This window comes from Mustela nigripes, chromosome 7, assembly GCF_022355385.1.
Source record: "Mustela nigripes isolate SB6536 chromosome 7, MUSNIG.SB6536, whole genome shotgun sequence".
Lineage (NCBI taxonomy): Eukaryota > Metazoa > Chordata > Mammalia > Carnivora > Mustelidae > Mustela > Mustela nigripes.
Genome location: NC_081563.1, coordinates 73,640,385 through 73,656,446, shown reverse-complemented (window position 1 = coordinate 73,656,446; position 16,062 = coordinate 73,640,385). Strand labels below are relative to the sequence as shown.

Genomic DNA, 16,062 nt, shown 5'->3' with positions numbered 1-16,062 from the left:
CTGGAAATAACTCTTACACAGAAAGATAAGCTAGTGCAGGCTGAGTGGGAATACCCTGAGAAACAGACCCCTATAAAAGCACAAAATTTATTGTAGTTGTAACAAGGAAAAGAGACTCCAAGGACTGAAGGCACTAATAATTTTAGATTATTTTTGGGCTCATGCTGTAAGTTTTGGAAATAAATATCACTAAAAAACAAATAGGAAGTGATACATGATACATGAAGCAAGCCTTTTCGAGTTGTATATGCCATTTTGTAGATTTTTAGACTTCCTTCTGGAGGACACTGTTTGAGTGGAGGACACTGATTGCATCGCTTACCACTGTGGTGTTGCCCTTGACACAGAATGAATGTATGTTTAGCACAGGTGGGGCTGATGTGTTAAACTGGAAGGTTTTGCCTGTCATCACTTGTATATTGACTTTTATTGTGCCTTCCAAAAATACACCAACGAACTACTTCAACCAAGTGATCAAAGGTGGCATAATCAGTAATAGAACAAATGACTTTTATGTGCATCTTGATGTGATGTAGAGGGAAGAACACAGTATTGTCCATGTGGTATTCTTGACAAAAATGTTTAACCTGATTGTTAACAAGAAAGGAAAGGGAGATAAATTTAGATTGTGGGACATTCTTTTTAAGGCTTGTACTCTTTAAAAATGTCTGTGTCATGGTAGCAAAAACGGAATGGCCGTGATCTGTTTTAGATTATAGGAGACTTAAGGGACACAACGAGCAGATCAGCAGATGGTCCTGAATGGATCCAGGTCTAGGAGTTGGGGGTGGGAGAGAGCTATCAGGGACACTCAGGACAAATTGGTGAAATTTGATAAGACATAACATAATATTGGTATCCTATTTCTTGGGGTGTGTATTGTGAGTAAGTAGGAGGATGTCCTCATTTCCAAGGTATTCATGCATTTAAAAACTATGTGCTTGTATAATTCTGTGAATTAATAATTTTACTATTACGAATTTTATAGTAAAATAAACATAAAATTTAAAGGTTGGTGGTTTTTTTTTTTTTTTTTTTTTAATTTTATTTATTTGTGAGAACGTGAGTGGGATAGGGAGAGGGAGAAGCAGACTCTCCACTGAGCAGGGAGCCTGATGGGGGGGCTCCATCCCAGGACCCTGAGATCTTGACCCAAGCCAAAGGCAGGCGCTCATCTGATGCTCAGCTGAGCCACTCAGGCACCCCAAAAGGGTTTTAATACACTTTATGTATTAGTGTTGAGGTGAATGAGTTTTGTAAATATTCTGTGTTTTGCTTGGTGGTATCAGATAACTATAGTTGAAAATGCCTAGATTGCATTTTTAAGGACCCTGTAAATACTATATATTCAAACTGGGAGTCTTCCTCAAAAAGAAATAGTATCAGCTCAGATTCATCAAGCATCTTCTAGGTTAAAAAAGGTGCTAGCTTCAAACATTTAAATGGAGGGTGTTTTGTATTTAGAGTTACCTTGACTTTATTCGTTTATTTATTTACTTATTTTAGTTTTATTTGTTTATTTGGAGCGAGAATAATAGAGCACAAGCAGGGAAGAGAGGCTGAGAGAGAGGGAGCAGACTCCCCACTGAGCAGGGAGCCCAGTGTGGGGCCCTGCCCTAAGACCCCAGGATCATGACCTGAGCCAAATGATCGGAGCATAACATAACCGACTGAGCCACCCAGATGCCCCTAGAGTTACCTTGAATTTAAATGAAACCTTTTCTTGGTCTAATATACACGTTATCTGTATTTAAAAATATAATGGGTCATTTCTGTGGTTCTTTATCTTGCTATTAAACCAGAATAGGTGATGCTGTTAAGAGCCAGGTGATAAGAAATACCTTAAGAGGCTTCAGTTTCCTTTTTTTAAAGTAGTTACAGTTAAGTACTCTGTTAATGTTTAAGTAATTCTTGCAGATTCTTGTTCCTACATAAAAGGGTTATGTGAACCATTCTTTTCCTTTTTTTTTTTTTTTTCTTTTAAAAAGAATACCTGTTAGATAAAACAGGAATAAATTGGAAGTGGTGAAACAGTAAGAGAATTACTTGTATTCAGCCATTCATAAGTTAATTTTTATTTGTAAAACATTATATCACTTTTATGGGGAGCAGGGGAATCAAAGATGAATCCTGTTTGCTGCCATTTGATTAAACTCTTCACTTTTTTTTCTAAAATAATACAGTATTCTCATGAATGTCCTTTAAAGCTTTTGACACATTGATGCCTGTGTGATAGTTCTACATAACATATGGGATGTTTCACTAACCCCTCTAAGCTATTAAAATTTTAGAATCTATTCTATAAATTTTGACTGAATTGCCTGCCACATATCAGGGGCTTTTTAGTATACATAATAGCTTTTAGTTTTAATGTTCTAGAAGAGTAGAATCTCACTGGAAGTATTTTAAGTGACAATTATGCATCTAAATTTTGCTAAAATTAAACTGCATGTGGTACTGATTGGGGGGAAAAAAAGCTCAAGTAAACAACTCGTATGGTCAGGTTTATATAGGCACAGGCCTTGATAGTGACATTATTTTATTACAACCTGGTGTTTACATGTATCTTCTGATAAGCAGCTGTGTGTTTTCTGTTTTAATGAATTTTGGTAAGAGAGGACATCATACTCTTTCTATTTTTGAAATCTATTCATAGTAGAGGAAGATGTAATACATTTTAACTTTCTGGTAAGGCTTTAGGTGTTCAATTTTGGTTATGGCAAACTTCTGTTAATTTTTTGAAAAGTAATAAATTAGAAAATGGATTTTAAATTCCCAAATAGGGAAGTTAAATTTATTTCTATAACTGCTTATATGTATTTTCTTTGTTCAGTATTCCTTGGAACATTTTCTGTTTTTATACAGGATATGTAGAACCAATGCAGACACTCAATGATGTGTTAGCTCAGCTAGATGCAGTTGTCAGCTTTGCTCACGTGTCAAATGGAGCACCTGTTCCCTATGTACGTCCGGTCATTTTGGAAAAAGGACAAGGAAGAATTACACTGAAAGCGTCCAGACATGCTTGTGTTGAAGTTCAGGATGAAGTTGCATTTATACCTAATGATGTTCACTTTGAAAAAGATAAACAGATGTTCCACATCATTACTGGTAAAAAAAAAAAAACCACCTAATTTATGGTAATTTATGGGCTTTGTGGGGGGTAATGATTCCATTTTTTTATGTTGGAGTGGAATTACTTAAAACTGATAAAGAAAATCCTAGTTCTTGATGTTATAAAAAGAACGAGTTATTCATCCTAGTTACTGATATGTTCACTTTTGGGTTAGAGGGAAGATTTAGAAGGAGGGGGAGGCCTTAAGGAGCAAATGTCATCTTTACATGAAACTTCTGTTCCAAAGGTTTCGTGCGTTTAAAAGTGAACATCCCTTCAACCTCAAAGCCTACCTTTGAGCCAGACCTTTCAATAGTGAGGTCATTGAAGGTGAAGCAAAACTGATTGCTGGAATGACCTCAGCTTAGGGTAGCAATTCTTTTAAAGACATGGGACTGTATTTCTGTGAAATTTGAAAAAAGTTTGCTCATAGACTAATGCAGCATGTCTCAAGCTGAAGTATTTTTAGATGTTAACCAGATTCTAGACAACAAAAATGGAGGGGGTACTCTTTGGGCAAATGTATTTGGGAAACAGTGATAATATTCTAGTTCCCCAAATGGATTTTCATGTTGTTCATAGCAGCGTTAAGTAAGGTTGTGTCTTAGGGCTTTAGTATGGAGTTTAAGTGATTTGAAGGATTAGACCATACTAACTCATTCACTAATAGCCTCATTTATTAATTATTTACAGTGTTTAGTTAATCAGTTAGGTGTGTACTGTTTTTCTGGATGACGTAAAATTACCCTGCCGGCAGCTGTATGAGCTGTGGGAAAATCTGTAGTTCTTATAGGCAAATTACAGGTAAGGTATATTTTTCATAGTCCTTTCAATGAAGAGTGCAGTGTAAGTTTGTGTGAAGGAAAAAGAGCATTACTCTGGCAGTTGATGGTTCTGCTGCTTCTATGCCATATCCATGCAACCAGGTGATTAGTCACAAATGTGCGATTAGTGGCAGGAATAAATTAATAATCTTGCTTTTTGATGTAATTTATTTTAAAGGCCCCAATATGGGAGGTAAATCCACTTATATTCGCCAAACTGGGGTAGTAGTTCTCATGGCCCAGATTGGGTGTTTCGTGCCATGTGAGTCAGCGGAAATATCCATTGTGGACTGCATCCTGGCCCGCGTAGGGGCTGGCGACAGTCAGTTGAAAGGAGTCTCCACATTCATGGCTGAAATGCTAGAAACTGCTTCTATTCTCAGGTGAGTGATTTTCCCAGTCCCCTCAAAATGGAAATGAATATCCCTGTCCTGTAAAGTACATTTAGAGATTCATATATAAAACATCAGTTTAATAGTTCCAGATCCAGTTTAATAGTTTTCTTGTGAACTTTATACACTTCATATTGTCCTAAAAGAGTAATTCATAATAGTCGAGGAAAACTTTGATTTTTCATTTATCTTAAGGTTTCTGGTAGTTTTTCACCTTATAACCCCCACCACTGCCATGTTCTTGCTTAAACTGTTCACAATATCTGGAATGTTTACCCGTGTCCTTTCCAGTCTTTAAAGGTCTTAGTGACAGAAATTCTACTTCTCTGATGACTTCTCTTGTCAATTAAGCTTCAGGTCATGGGTATTTCTTTGAACTCTTTGACATGCCTGTAATATATTTGTTTTTTTATTTTAGAGGTTACTGAAATCTCTTTGCCTTATTTCACTTTTAAGGTGCTTCTTTAAAGGCAGAGAAGCTATGCCTTTCATTTCTTGGTGTCTTCTAAAGCACATCACATATAGTAGATCCCTAGTAAATTACTGCTCATTATTTGTTTGTGGGGAAGTACAGAAACAGTACAAAGAGTTGGTATAGTAATTGGTCAGCAAGCTAATATTCATAACTTAAATAAGCAAAAGATGTCAGTGGAAATTCACAGGAAAATAAATGAATGATATGCACATGAAGAACTGTTGCATTTTTGGGGCTCCTGGATGGCTCAGTCAGATAAATATGCAACTCTTGATCTCAGCTCATGTCTTGACTTAATAGTCATGAGTTCAAGCCCCATACTGGGCTCCATGCTGGGTGTAGAGCCACTTAAAAAAAAAAAGTACTATTGCATTCTCTAATTGAGGGAAAAAAAATTCCCCTCCTTACATTCACTTAAAGAAGAGAAAAGGAAGAATGCTAATACCTGATTGGTAGGGCTGCAGCCAGCGTGCCTGTTTACATGACCACCAGCTGCATGTCCTTAACATGACACCCTTGACCTGTCTTCATGCGGTATTCGTAAAGTCTGGGCTGGTTTGATTGGCAATAAATGAATGATAAATGATTCGAAATTCTTTTATTATTATTTGTGAGATTGGTAATTTTTACAAAAAATATTTCTCCATCACTTGTTTATGACCATGCCCATTTTCTTCTTTTAAGTGACTATTGAATTTTTTATATATGAAGATAATCTGGGTTTTGTGGCACATCTTTCCCATTGTATTGTCTTAATTTTGTTTTTTTTCATTGTCACATATTATATCATGGGCGATTTTCATGTAATTGTGTGTTTCAGGTCTGCAACCAAAGATTCTTTAATAATCATAGATGAATTGGGAAGAGGAACCTCTACATATGATGGATTTGGATTAGCATGGGCTATATCAGAGTACATTGCGACAAAGATTGGTGCTTTTTGCATGTTTGCAACACATTTTCATGAACTTACTGCCTTGGCCAATCACATACCAACTGTTAATAATCTACATGTCACAGCACTAACTACTGAAGAAACCTTAACTATGGTTTATCAGGTGAAGAAAGGTGAGTGTATACCACTGGTATACTGTAAATTCAGGTGTGGCAGTGGGAAATTTCCACCCATGACATCATGAATCATTGCCTTATTCTGAATGAATTATTCATGTTTGTCAGAACACATTTACTTTTTTTTTTTTAATTAAAAAAAATTTTTTTAAGATTGATTTTACTCATTTGACAGAGATCACAAGTAGGCAGAAAGGCAGACGGTAGGGTGGGAGTGGGGGCGGTGGGGGAAGCAGGCTCCCTGCTGAGCAGAGAGCCCGATGCTGGCCTTGATCCCAGGACCCTGAGATCATGACCTGAGCCAAAGGAAGAGGCATAACCCACTCCCAGGCATCCTTAATTCATAATCTGGGTACAAGGACAAGGTGCATTATATTTCTGTGTCTCACAGTAAGATGACAGTTATACAAAGAATAACTCATACTCTTCAACATTACCACAGAAGGTTTTATACCTCCATGGCAGCCTGATTTCTTGTCAAAGTAGATAGTGACAATAATAAGCTTTGAAGTTCTAGGACGGCTGTTACTGTTTAAGGAACCATTTATTATAATTACTTCATTGGAATTTTAATGGTGTATTACACAAACAGGTTCATTTATTTATTTTTTTAAAGGTTTTATGAGCCAAAGGCAGAGGCTTTAACCCACTGAGCTACCCAGTCGCCCCACAAACAGGTTCATTTAAAGATGGGGTTTCCACAGATCCTGAAATTGTTAGTAGTTCTCACATAGGGAATGACTTGTAGGCATTCTGTCCTTTCAGAAAAGTGTCATTTTGTGGGTCTGGCAGCTAATGAGATTTACCAAGTTGATGAGATTAATGCGCTGTAAAGTTTTGGCTGCCTAAGCGTTTCACCAGTCATTGGAATAGCTTTTTCAGATAGCTATCTGATTTTCCAAGAACACATTTTTACTGCATCAGTTGGTTGATACAAGTACAAAAATATTTTTGGTTCTTTTATCCTTTGTTCTTATGCTTCAGTGGGAATCCTTTTAACTTACCCTGTTCACATTATTGTTGATACTTTTAGGGCCGCTCACCCTGCTTGAGCTTTCCTGTTTTCTCTCTGTCAAATAAATAAAACAATAAAAAAATTAAGATACAGATACTTTTAGTTGGACCTGGCATTTAGCATGAAGTTGAAGTTTTGCTTTTTGTTTTGTGCTTTGTATTATAAATGGGTTGAGAATTTAATTTATTTATTAGAGAGACCAAGCATGAGCATGCAAGAGGGTGGGGAGGGGCAGAGGGAGAGAATCTTTTTTATTTTTTTTTTAAGATTTAATTTATTTATCTGACAGACAGAGATCACAAGTAGGCAGAGAGGCAGGCAGAGAGAGAGAGGGAAGCAGGCTCCCTGCTGAGCAGAGAGCCGGATGCAGGGCTTGATTCCAGGACCCTGGGACCATGACCTGAGCCAAAGACAGGCTTTAACCCCCTGAGCCTGAAGCATGCTGTGAGGCTCCATCTCACAGCCCCACCTGCCCCATCATGACCTGAGCCGAAACCAAGGGTTGGATGCTTAATCAGCTGAGCCACCCAGGTGGCTCAAAATTTTATTTTTAATTTGACACAGAGGGAGTGAGAGAGAGCACAAGCAGCAGGAAGAGGGAGAAGCAGACTCCTCAATGAGCAGGGAGCCCAATGAGGGGCTTGATCCAGGACCCCGGGATCATGACCTGAGCCAATCAGACTCTTAACCAACTGAGCCACCCAGGCTCCCCTGGGTTCAGAGTTTTGAAAGACCAGTTAACCCGAGGAGAAAATAGTGGTATGTCTGTGCATCACTATGGCTGTTTATCAGACGTTTGCTTCTGTTTTGTTTTTGTTTGTTTCTCTTAGTTGTGTGGAGTATCCAGCCCCAGAATGCATGGGCTATATAACTAGGCCAAAAAAATTTTTACAGTTGATACGTAGTTGAGGCAAAAGTGGAAGCTCCATGATAACTCTGTAAGCATCACTTGTATTAAACATCTGGAAGGAATGTTATAATTCCATTTATTTTCTGCAAACAGGGATGAAGATAAGCTACCTAGTCTATAAAATTTACTAATAATTTGGGTCCAAAATTACATTGTCATGTGTTTGCAGTAGTTCAGAATAAGAATAAGATTATGTAAGAATGGGGGGTGCCTGGGTGGCTCAGTTGTTAAGCATCTGCCTTCGGCTCAGGTCATGATCCCAGGGTCCTGGGATTAAGCCCCATATTGGGCCCCCTGCTCAGCGGGGAGCCTGCTTTTCCCTCTCCAGTTCCTCTGTGCTTGTGTTCCTTCTTGCTGTCTCTCTCTGTCATAAATAAAATGTTAAAAAAAAAAAAAGAAAGAAAGATTACGTAAGAATGGTACGCAATTCTAAGACCAGTATTGTAAATTTATTTATCAAGCCAATTTCGTGAAGTCTATCTAGAAAATGATGTAGGCAGATCTAGAGAATGGACCGTTCAGTAATAAGCCATATATTTTGAGTTAAATGCTCTTTATTAGTGATACACATTTATCTTGTTTTTTTCTTCATACTTTATTTAATTCCTCCCTTATGAAATGGGAAAACGTCAGAGGGACAGTTGAGTTAATTTTTCTTCAGATTCTGATATTTGTCCAGACCTCTGAGGAATCACTATCAATCTTTTCTTTTTTTTTTTTTTTTTGATATTTTAATTTTTCCCACTGCATTTGTCAAGGATAAGATAAAACCCTGTGTGCATTACTTTCCACTAAAGACTTAATTAAAATTCCTTCATCTAAGTTACTCTGAAACATTTGGCTAATGTATTTGAAATACAAAATTAAGTTTCCAAATGACAAAGTGAGATGGATAAGTTCTATTTACATCAGTTGTTTTCTCTTTCTGCCTGCTCCTCACAACTCCCAAATTTCTTGTAGGTGTCTGTGATCAAAGTTTTGGGATTCACGTTGCAGAGCTTGCAAATTTCCCTAGGCATGTAATAGAGTGTGCTAGACAGAAAGCTCTGGAACTAGAGGAGTTTCAGAATATTGGAGGATCACAAGGATATGATGATACGGAACCAGCAGCAAAGAGGTGCTATCTGGAAAGAGAGGTTTGTTATATTGTGTTTGTAATTATTTAACCCTGTGTTAGATCCATCAGGTCCCAAGTGATGTTAATACTTACTTGATCATTCATTGTTGCCTTTCACTTTGATTTCTTTGCATGGCAAAGACTTCATCTGTATCATTTTGATTTCTGACAAAAAGAGAGTATGTAAGTACCACATTTAAAATGTAGGAGGACAGGAATGTTAGTCTAGGTTTAAAGTAATTCCAAGGAGTTACAGATGTCCAGGCACTTTTTTGATTACTTCATAAACAAATAGGTCAAGTCAGTTAATGGTATATTTACTCAGTTAATTGCTTAGTTAAGGGAATAAGAAAGAAACAGTTCCTGCGTTCCATTTGTCTAGAATCTGGTTGGGAAGATATTACAGAACATGTTAAGGAGAATCATGCAGTATATGACATGTTTACTCTGAACAGCTCTTTTTGGGCAAGATGTTTCACTTCTCATGGGAGAAGTATATCTTAAGTTAGGCCTTCTCTGAGTGATGAATGAAATTTAGATGTACAGAAAGGTACAGCTTATGCTCAACATATTTTTTTTAAAAGTAGAGGGGTAATTCTCTGCAATAATGAAAATAAAATTAATTCACTGCTGGGTTCCAGCAGCATTTACTTCTTGTCATGATTTTAGCTTTTACCAGTGAGTTTTTTACTTGAAGGATAGATAATGGTTGATCATAATAGATGATCGTGTATGATTTTTAAGCTTTAAAGGTATAGTTTTGTCTTTTGTCCCTAGATAGGAGAAATGTGTTATATCTTGTTACTAATTTAAGTTAGGGAGGTTGCGGTAGAGTGTTATTATCAGCACCACAGCTGTTGGTGGTCTGGGGTTAGGTAGGCTCTTTTATGTAATCCCTAATTTCTAAATAGCAGAAACCATCTACTTTTGATAACATTAATTACATTGTCCAAAAAAATACTAAATAAATTCTGAAGTTTTTTGAAAAAAAACTTTAAAGGAGATGTATAACTATCGATGTTCAGTCTAGAATCTGTCTTTATTTGAAAGAGTGCACTTGTTATTTAATAGAGAAATATATCTTCTTTACCTTACCATTTGGGATATCTACCTGTCAACCCTTAAGGTACTTACTACGAACTAGCTCCCGGTATGAAAAGCAGGCTTTTAGTTCTGCTTCATACGTGATGATAAACATTTACACAACACTTACCCTTTCCCAGGCACTGTCCTATGTACTTCCAAGCACACGCATTCACTTTCCAGTTCTCCCAGGAGCCCTGTGATGTTGAGAATACTATCATCCCCTTGTTGTGAATGAGGAATGTGGGTTAAGTAATTTCCCCATGGTCACATGGCAAGTAATGGCCATGCTCTTTAGAATGCCAATGATTGGCCAGTAAAATAGTAATTTAAAAATTCTGTCCATATTTGAGTACTGAATTTTCAGTGACTGTTTATGCCTTATAGTATTTATAAACTTGAATTCTTTTTTTCCCAGAAGATTAAGTTTATATATCAATAATGAAAGGTGAGGGATTGGGGGACTACTAAAATATTGAGCCCCTTTTCATTAGCAGCTGAAAATGTATTTATAAATATCCTTTAATGACTTGCTTTGGAGAAATACAGTCAAATAAGGGCTTTCTGTATATTGGATAGTTCACCTCACAATTTAAAGAATGTTCTTTGATTATTGGGTGGTGTGTTATAGGTTGAAATTTAATGAAACAATTCATTACAATTTATTTTGACTTTTTAAAAAGACATTTTAAAGACTAATGGAGCATTCATATATCTTTCAGCAAGGTGAAAAAATTATTCAGGAGTTTTTATCCAAGGTGAAGCAAGTGCCTTTTACTGAAATGTCGGAAGAAAACATCACAATGAAGTTAAAACAGCTGAAAGCTGAGGTAGTAGCAAAGAATAATAGTTTTGTAAATGAAATCATTTCACGAATCAAAGTTACTACATGAGAAAATCCCACCAAAGGAGTAAAGAGAATACTGATAAGCTGTTGTCTAGAACACTTTTGTATTGTTTTATACTAACTCTGTTTTCATAGTGCTGGCAATTTGAGACCCATGGGATATCAACTTAATAAAATATTTAGTAATACTTTGAGTACATTGTCAAGGATCTTTATTTTCGAAGAATGAGAGCTGTAGCTGAGGGATACTTAAATGGGCATGGGCAGTAGGCCGTGTGTTGAATTTTACAAATAAAGTCATGTAGTTTGTGGAATTTGAAATGCATTGTATTTCTTTGTAATAGAACTTGTATACATGTTTCTTGCAAAATGGTATGGAAAAAGCAAGTTACACCCAAAGACTTTGCAAAACTAAAGCCTCCTAAAGCTAGAAGGAACCATGGAAATCATTTCCATTGGTCTGTTTATTAAATAATTTCCACAGTGTCTATTTATTGGCAGGAGCTAGGTTGACTGGATACACATTAGCCAAGGAGTTTATTATAAATCTGGAGTGTGTGTGATCCTCCACCCTGTGTGCCATTCTCCCACATCCCTCTGTGGGGACACTTAGAAATCTGCATTCTAATAAAACCTTTCAGATTGGGAATGCTGATTTAGTCTACTTCTCTTATTTTACAGGAAAGAGTTGGAATGGTTAACCCTGCTGAATATGGGTGGGGAAGACCATCTTTCCAGTAAATAGTGATGGGATGATGAGGTATCCAGATAAGAACAAAATGAAATTGGAGCCCTGCTCCATATATAAAAATGAACTCCAGTGAATTTTTGACCTAAATGTATAAGCTGTATAAACTTATATACTTATACTTTGCAGTATAAACTGCAAAGCTTTTAATGTTTAGTTCTGCAGTTCTAAAGAAAATAATACAGGGAAATATATTTTCGTGATAGCCTTGGCTTTGGAAAGGATGTGCTAAGTCACAACACCATCCACTCAGCTATATTGAAACTAAGTGTTTCTTTTCATTAAAGGGCACCACAAAGTGATGGGAGAATATATTGGTAACTACTATGCAGTTACAAAGAAAGTGGTCTTTAAGAGTCTTAGTAAATACATTGCAGTAACAAAAAGACAATTCATTTAAAAGTCAGAGGATTGGAAGAGATCCTTTTCCAAGGAAGATGTACACAGGGCCAGTAAGCACATGAAAGGATATGGGATACCATAAGGGAGATGCAAATGACAACCACGGTGAGCTACCACTTCACACCCATTAGAGCACCTAAAATCAAAAGTTGGTGAACAAGTACTGATGAGGATGTGGAGGAACTGAAGTTCTCATACACTGAGAAATGTAGTTGGTATAGTCACTTCAGAAAATAGCCTGGCATTTTCTCAGAGTTACCATATGACTCAGCATTTCCATCCCTTAGGTATATATCCAAGAGAGACTTACCCACATAAAAACTTGCACACAAAAATTCATAGCAGGATTCTTCATAATAACCAAAAAGTGGAAGCACCCCAAGGTCAGTGGATGAATTAAGGAACATACAAAATGCGGGATACCTATACAGTTGAATATTATTTTGCCACAAAAGGAATGAAAGACTACTACATGCTACAACTTGGATGAGCATGGATGGACATGGTGATGAAGCCAGGTATAAGAGTTTATGTATTATATGATTCCGTTAATATGAAGAGTCCGGAATATAAAAAGAGTAGTTTAGCAGTTGCGCATGGCTGATGTGCAGAAAATGGGTAGCTAGGGTGGTGATATGATAGCTGAACTTTCTTTTTGAAATGAATATGTTCTAAAACTGGTGATGGTTGCACCCTGAGTATACCAGAAGCCATTGAGTTGTACACTTGAAGTGGGTGCATTGTATGAATTATATCTCCATAAAACTTGGTTCAAAAAAAGGTAGGGACTTTACCCAAGAGAAATCTAAAGGGTCCATACGCATGAAAAGGTCTTTGATCACCATTTAGAAAAATGAAAATGAAAACTAGGCCGGGTCACCCCACCCTCCCCTCCAGACGGACAGTCATTTAGAGTGCGACAGTGCCAACTGTTGGTGAGGATGTGACATGACAACACTGCTGGTGGGAATATCTAGTATGGTGAAAATACACATAGGACCAAGCAGTTTCTAAGTCCGTGCTCTAGAAATGCTTGGATGTGTTGTACTATGATGAGCATGCAAGAATATTTGTGATAGACCCTAGCTGGAAATAACCCAGCTATGGAAATGAACTACAGCTGTACAAAACATCCTGGATGGAATCTTAAGAACAATAAGCAAAAAGAATGAGAGAGGAATAATAGTTTTCTCCCCACTCATTCGTAGTTGAATAGTGGGTAAATACTGTTTGGTGGTGCATTCATAGGGGATGAGACTAAAGAACATGGAATATGGAAGTCAGCAGAGTTGTTGTCTCTGGAGATGGGGGTACTGAGGGGGAGACGGCCCCTAGAAGGCTTCCAGAGTGCTACAGCATTCTGTCTTCCAACCGGGGTGGTAGTTGTGCAGGTGCTATTTTATAGTTACTGTTAAACTGCCATTATGTTTGTTAGGAGAGCAAATGAAAATTTAAGACCCAATGGGCCCTTTAATAAAAATGCTTATTTTAATTTACTGTGCTCTTTTTCATCATCAACAGTTTAGGCTGAGTTCTGTATCATTTCTTTTCTGGATACCAAAAGCTTGGGAAGAATGTAAACTTAGAAAAAAGTTAAATGTGGAAATTTTTATTGGTGACAAAATCGTTTAGTCACTTCCAAGTGGAAGACTGTCATATCATTCAAAAAGCAATTTTAAAATTCCAGTGAAATATTTCATCCCCTACTTAGCCGAGAAAGAGTGTTTTTAGATTGCTACACAAAAGCCTGCATAAAACGGAAATCAGCCCACAGTTTTAGTTGTTAGCCCTACAAGAAACGGGGAGGGGGTGTTGATGCTAAGAAAACGTAATCTATCAAGCTCTGATGAATCAGGCGGCTTTCATTTCTCTCAGAGAGATTTAGTGTTTAGTTGTAAGATGTTTTTGAAAATGAAAAACATAATGGAGCCCTTTAAGATACTTCAGACCTAAGCTAGGCTTATTACATGAATATGCTAATGAAGCAGCCAGGCCTTCAGTGAGTCTCCTTCCTTTTGGAATGGTGGATATAAAGTAAAAGACCGTTGCATTTAAAAATTTTAGTTGTAATGTGATTTGGGTTTTCCCTTAAACATGAACTTGGATATTACCAGAGTAAAGTCAAATAGTTATTTTCCAAGATTTAGAACTTGACCATACTGTTACCATGAAGTCTGTGGGCCACATAACCACATTTCTGAGAAAATACATGGTTTTTGCATTTTTTTTAAAGTTAGCACTAAGGATTCATCCAAGATGCAGTTGTTTTTGTAATTAATTTTATTTCTTCCCTTAAAATACTGTTTTGAGATAAAAATTGTAACAGAACAGAAAAAAGATGTTTTAGGATAGATATATTTAAAGAATAACTTTTTCCCCTTAAAATCTCAGTGTTCCACATACTAAGCACATCCTGTTAGACTTCTTAAGTATTAAATGCATCTTCTATCCTTGGTCTTTCTGCATTTAGCTTTTTTGGGAAGTATGTTTTTACCCACAGCATATGGTATGAGCTGCTGATTCAGTATTGAGTGGCTCTTTAAGCTTGTTAGTTACATTCTGTTGATCAGAATGGTACGCCGAACATCAGAAGAAAAACTGGTTCCTGGTCTGAAATAAATTAAACACTGTTAATCAGCTTCTGAAGAGGAACAAATGAGTAAAAGGGATTTTGTAAGGAAATCTAACACTGCCTTCCCGGGTGCAGTGTCTTTTTGTGGGGAGTGGGGAAGGTATTGGGTGTGGCCAATGTGAAAATGCCCAGAGTGATGCACACAGTTTGAGGCTAAAACTGGAAGTGGAGCCTAAATTAAAGTAATAGTTTTCTGCCTGATATTCTCCCCACTCTACTTCCCTTGATAGAGCTGCAGCTTTCTCTTAATTCTGCATCGGATTTATCTGTGTGTCCTTCAGCTGTCTGTGGACACTGCAGCCGTGCTCACTGTCCCAGAGAAAGTAGTCCCTTGTAGAACGCGTCTCGTCACTTGTAGCAATGCCTTCCTCCCTCTGCAGAGGGAAATGGGAGACCTCGCCTTGCCTTTGACACAGCAGCTTCCCCACTTCCCTGGAAGCAATGTTTCATGGTGTCAGACAACATTCAGAACATGGTCCAAATTCAATGTATGTTAGCATATTTTTGCTTTGGCTTGTGGTTTGTCCAACAGAAGTGCCCACACACATCTTTCATCCAGCTCTGTGGGAAGTTCAGCAATGGCTCGAACAATATGGGATGTTGGGCTGCTGTCACTGGACCATCCTGATCTTATTTCTAGACTTGGTGAACAGAAGACCACACTGCTGTTGCCTTCGATTCACTTCAAAGAGGTAAAAAGAAATTATAAACTCCCTTAAACAGTTAAATTGAGGAGGAAAGGAAAATTCTGTCAGTGGACAATTCATTAGCTCTAACAAAAGAACAATAGCTATGAATCCCTTGGTGTTCAGAACCAACCAGTACGTTTAACCATAGCAGTCAACCTATATCATCACACTATTACTATTGTGTTTATTTCCTAGAATCTTGGTGACACTTATAACTAGCAGTCAGTTTAATTTTACAAATAATCTTGAATGGAAATAGCTTAAAGCCAAATTAAGCGTAGTTAAATCTAGGACAGTGTGTCTATTTTCAGTTCAGCCACCAATCTGAAATTTCAGTATGCATTGTCCATCCAGCAAGATGTATTTTTATTTTCTCCATCTTTTCTTCACATAATGATCAGGACTTCCTATTTAGTATCAATTTTAATGTGATGTTTTATTATTAAAATTGTGTGGCCCAGCCACATCATGAAAATGACTTTGCACAATGAATCCTGAGTATTTTAACCTGGGTGAAGAATTTGGCAACATTAAATACTTGGTGGGTATCTGAAACGATAGGGTCCTGTGCTGGTTCCACCAAAAGCTCATAGAGGTAGGCACTTCCATCTGTGCTCCGCAGACAAGGACACCAGGCCTCAGAGGTTCAGGGACTCGGCCCGGTCACACAGCCAGGAAGTGGCAGAATGAGGATTTGCGCCCCAGGAACGTGTTCCAAAATCTGTGCTTTTTTTTCCCCTTT

At 37.4% G+C, this 16,062-nt stretch overlaps 1 protein-coding gene across 1 annotated transcript in view; it reads left to right on the top strand.

Moving 5' to 3' along the window:
• Nucleotides 1-11,043, top strand: part of MSH2 (mutS homolog 2) — a 79,206-nt gene extending 68,163 nt beyond the window's left edge. Inside the window, exons 12-16 of the mRNA XM_059406121.1 lie at nt 2,866-3,111; nt 4,118-4,322; nt 5,627-5,874; nt 8,763-8,938; nt 10,725-11,043. Coding sequence (XP_059262104.1) covers nt 2,866-3,111; nt 4,118-4,322; nt 5,627-5,874; nt 8,763-8,938; nt 10,725-10,895 — 1,046 coding nt within the window. The 3' untranslated portion in view covers nt 10,896-11,043. The remainder of the gene's footprint in view (nt 1-2,865; nt 3,112-4,117; nt 4,323-5,626; nt 5,875-8,762; nt 8,939-10,724) is intronic.
• The last annotated feature ends 5,019 nt before the right edge of the window (nt 11,044-16,062 follow it).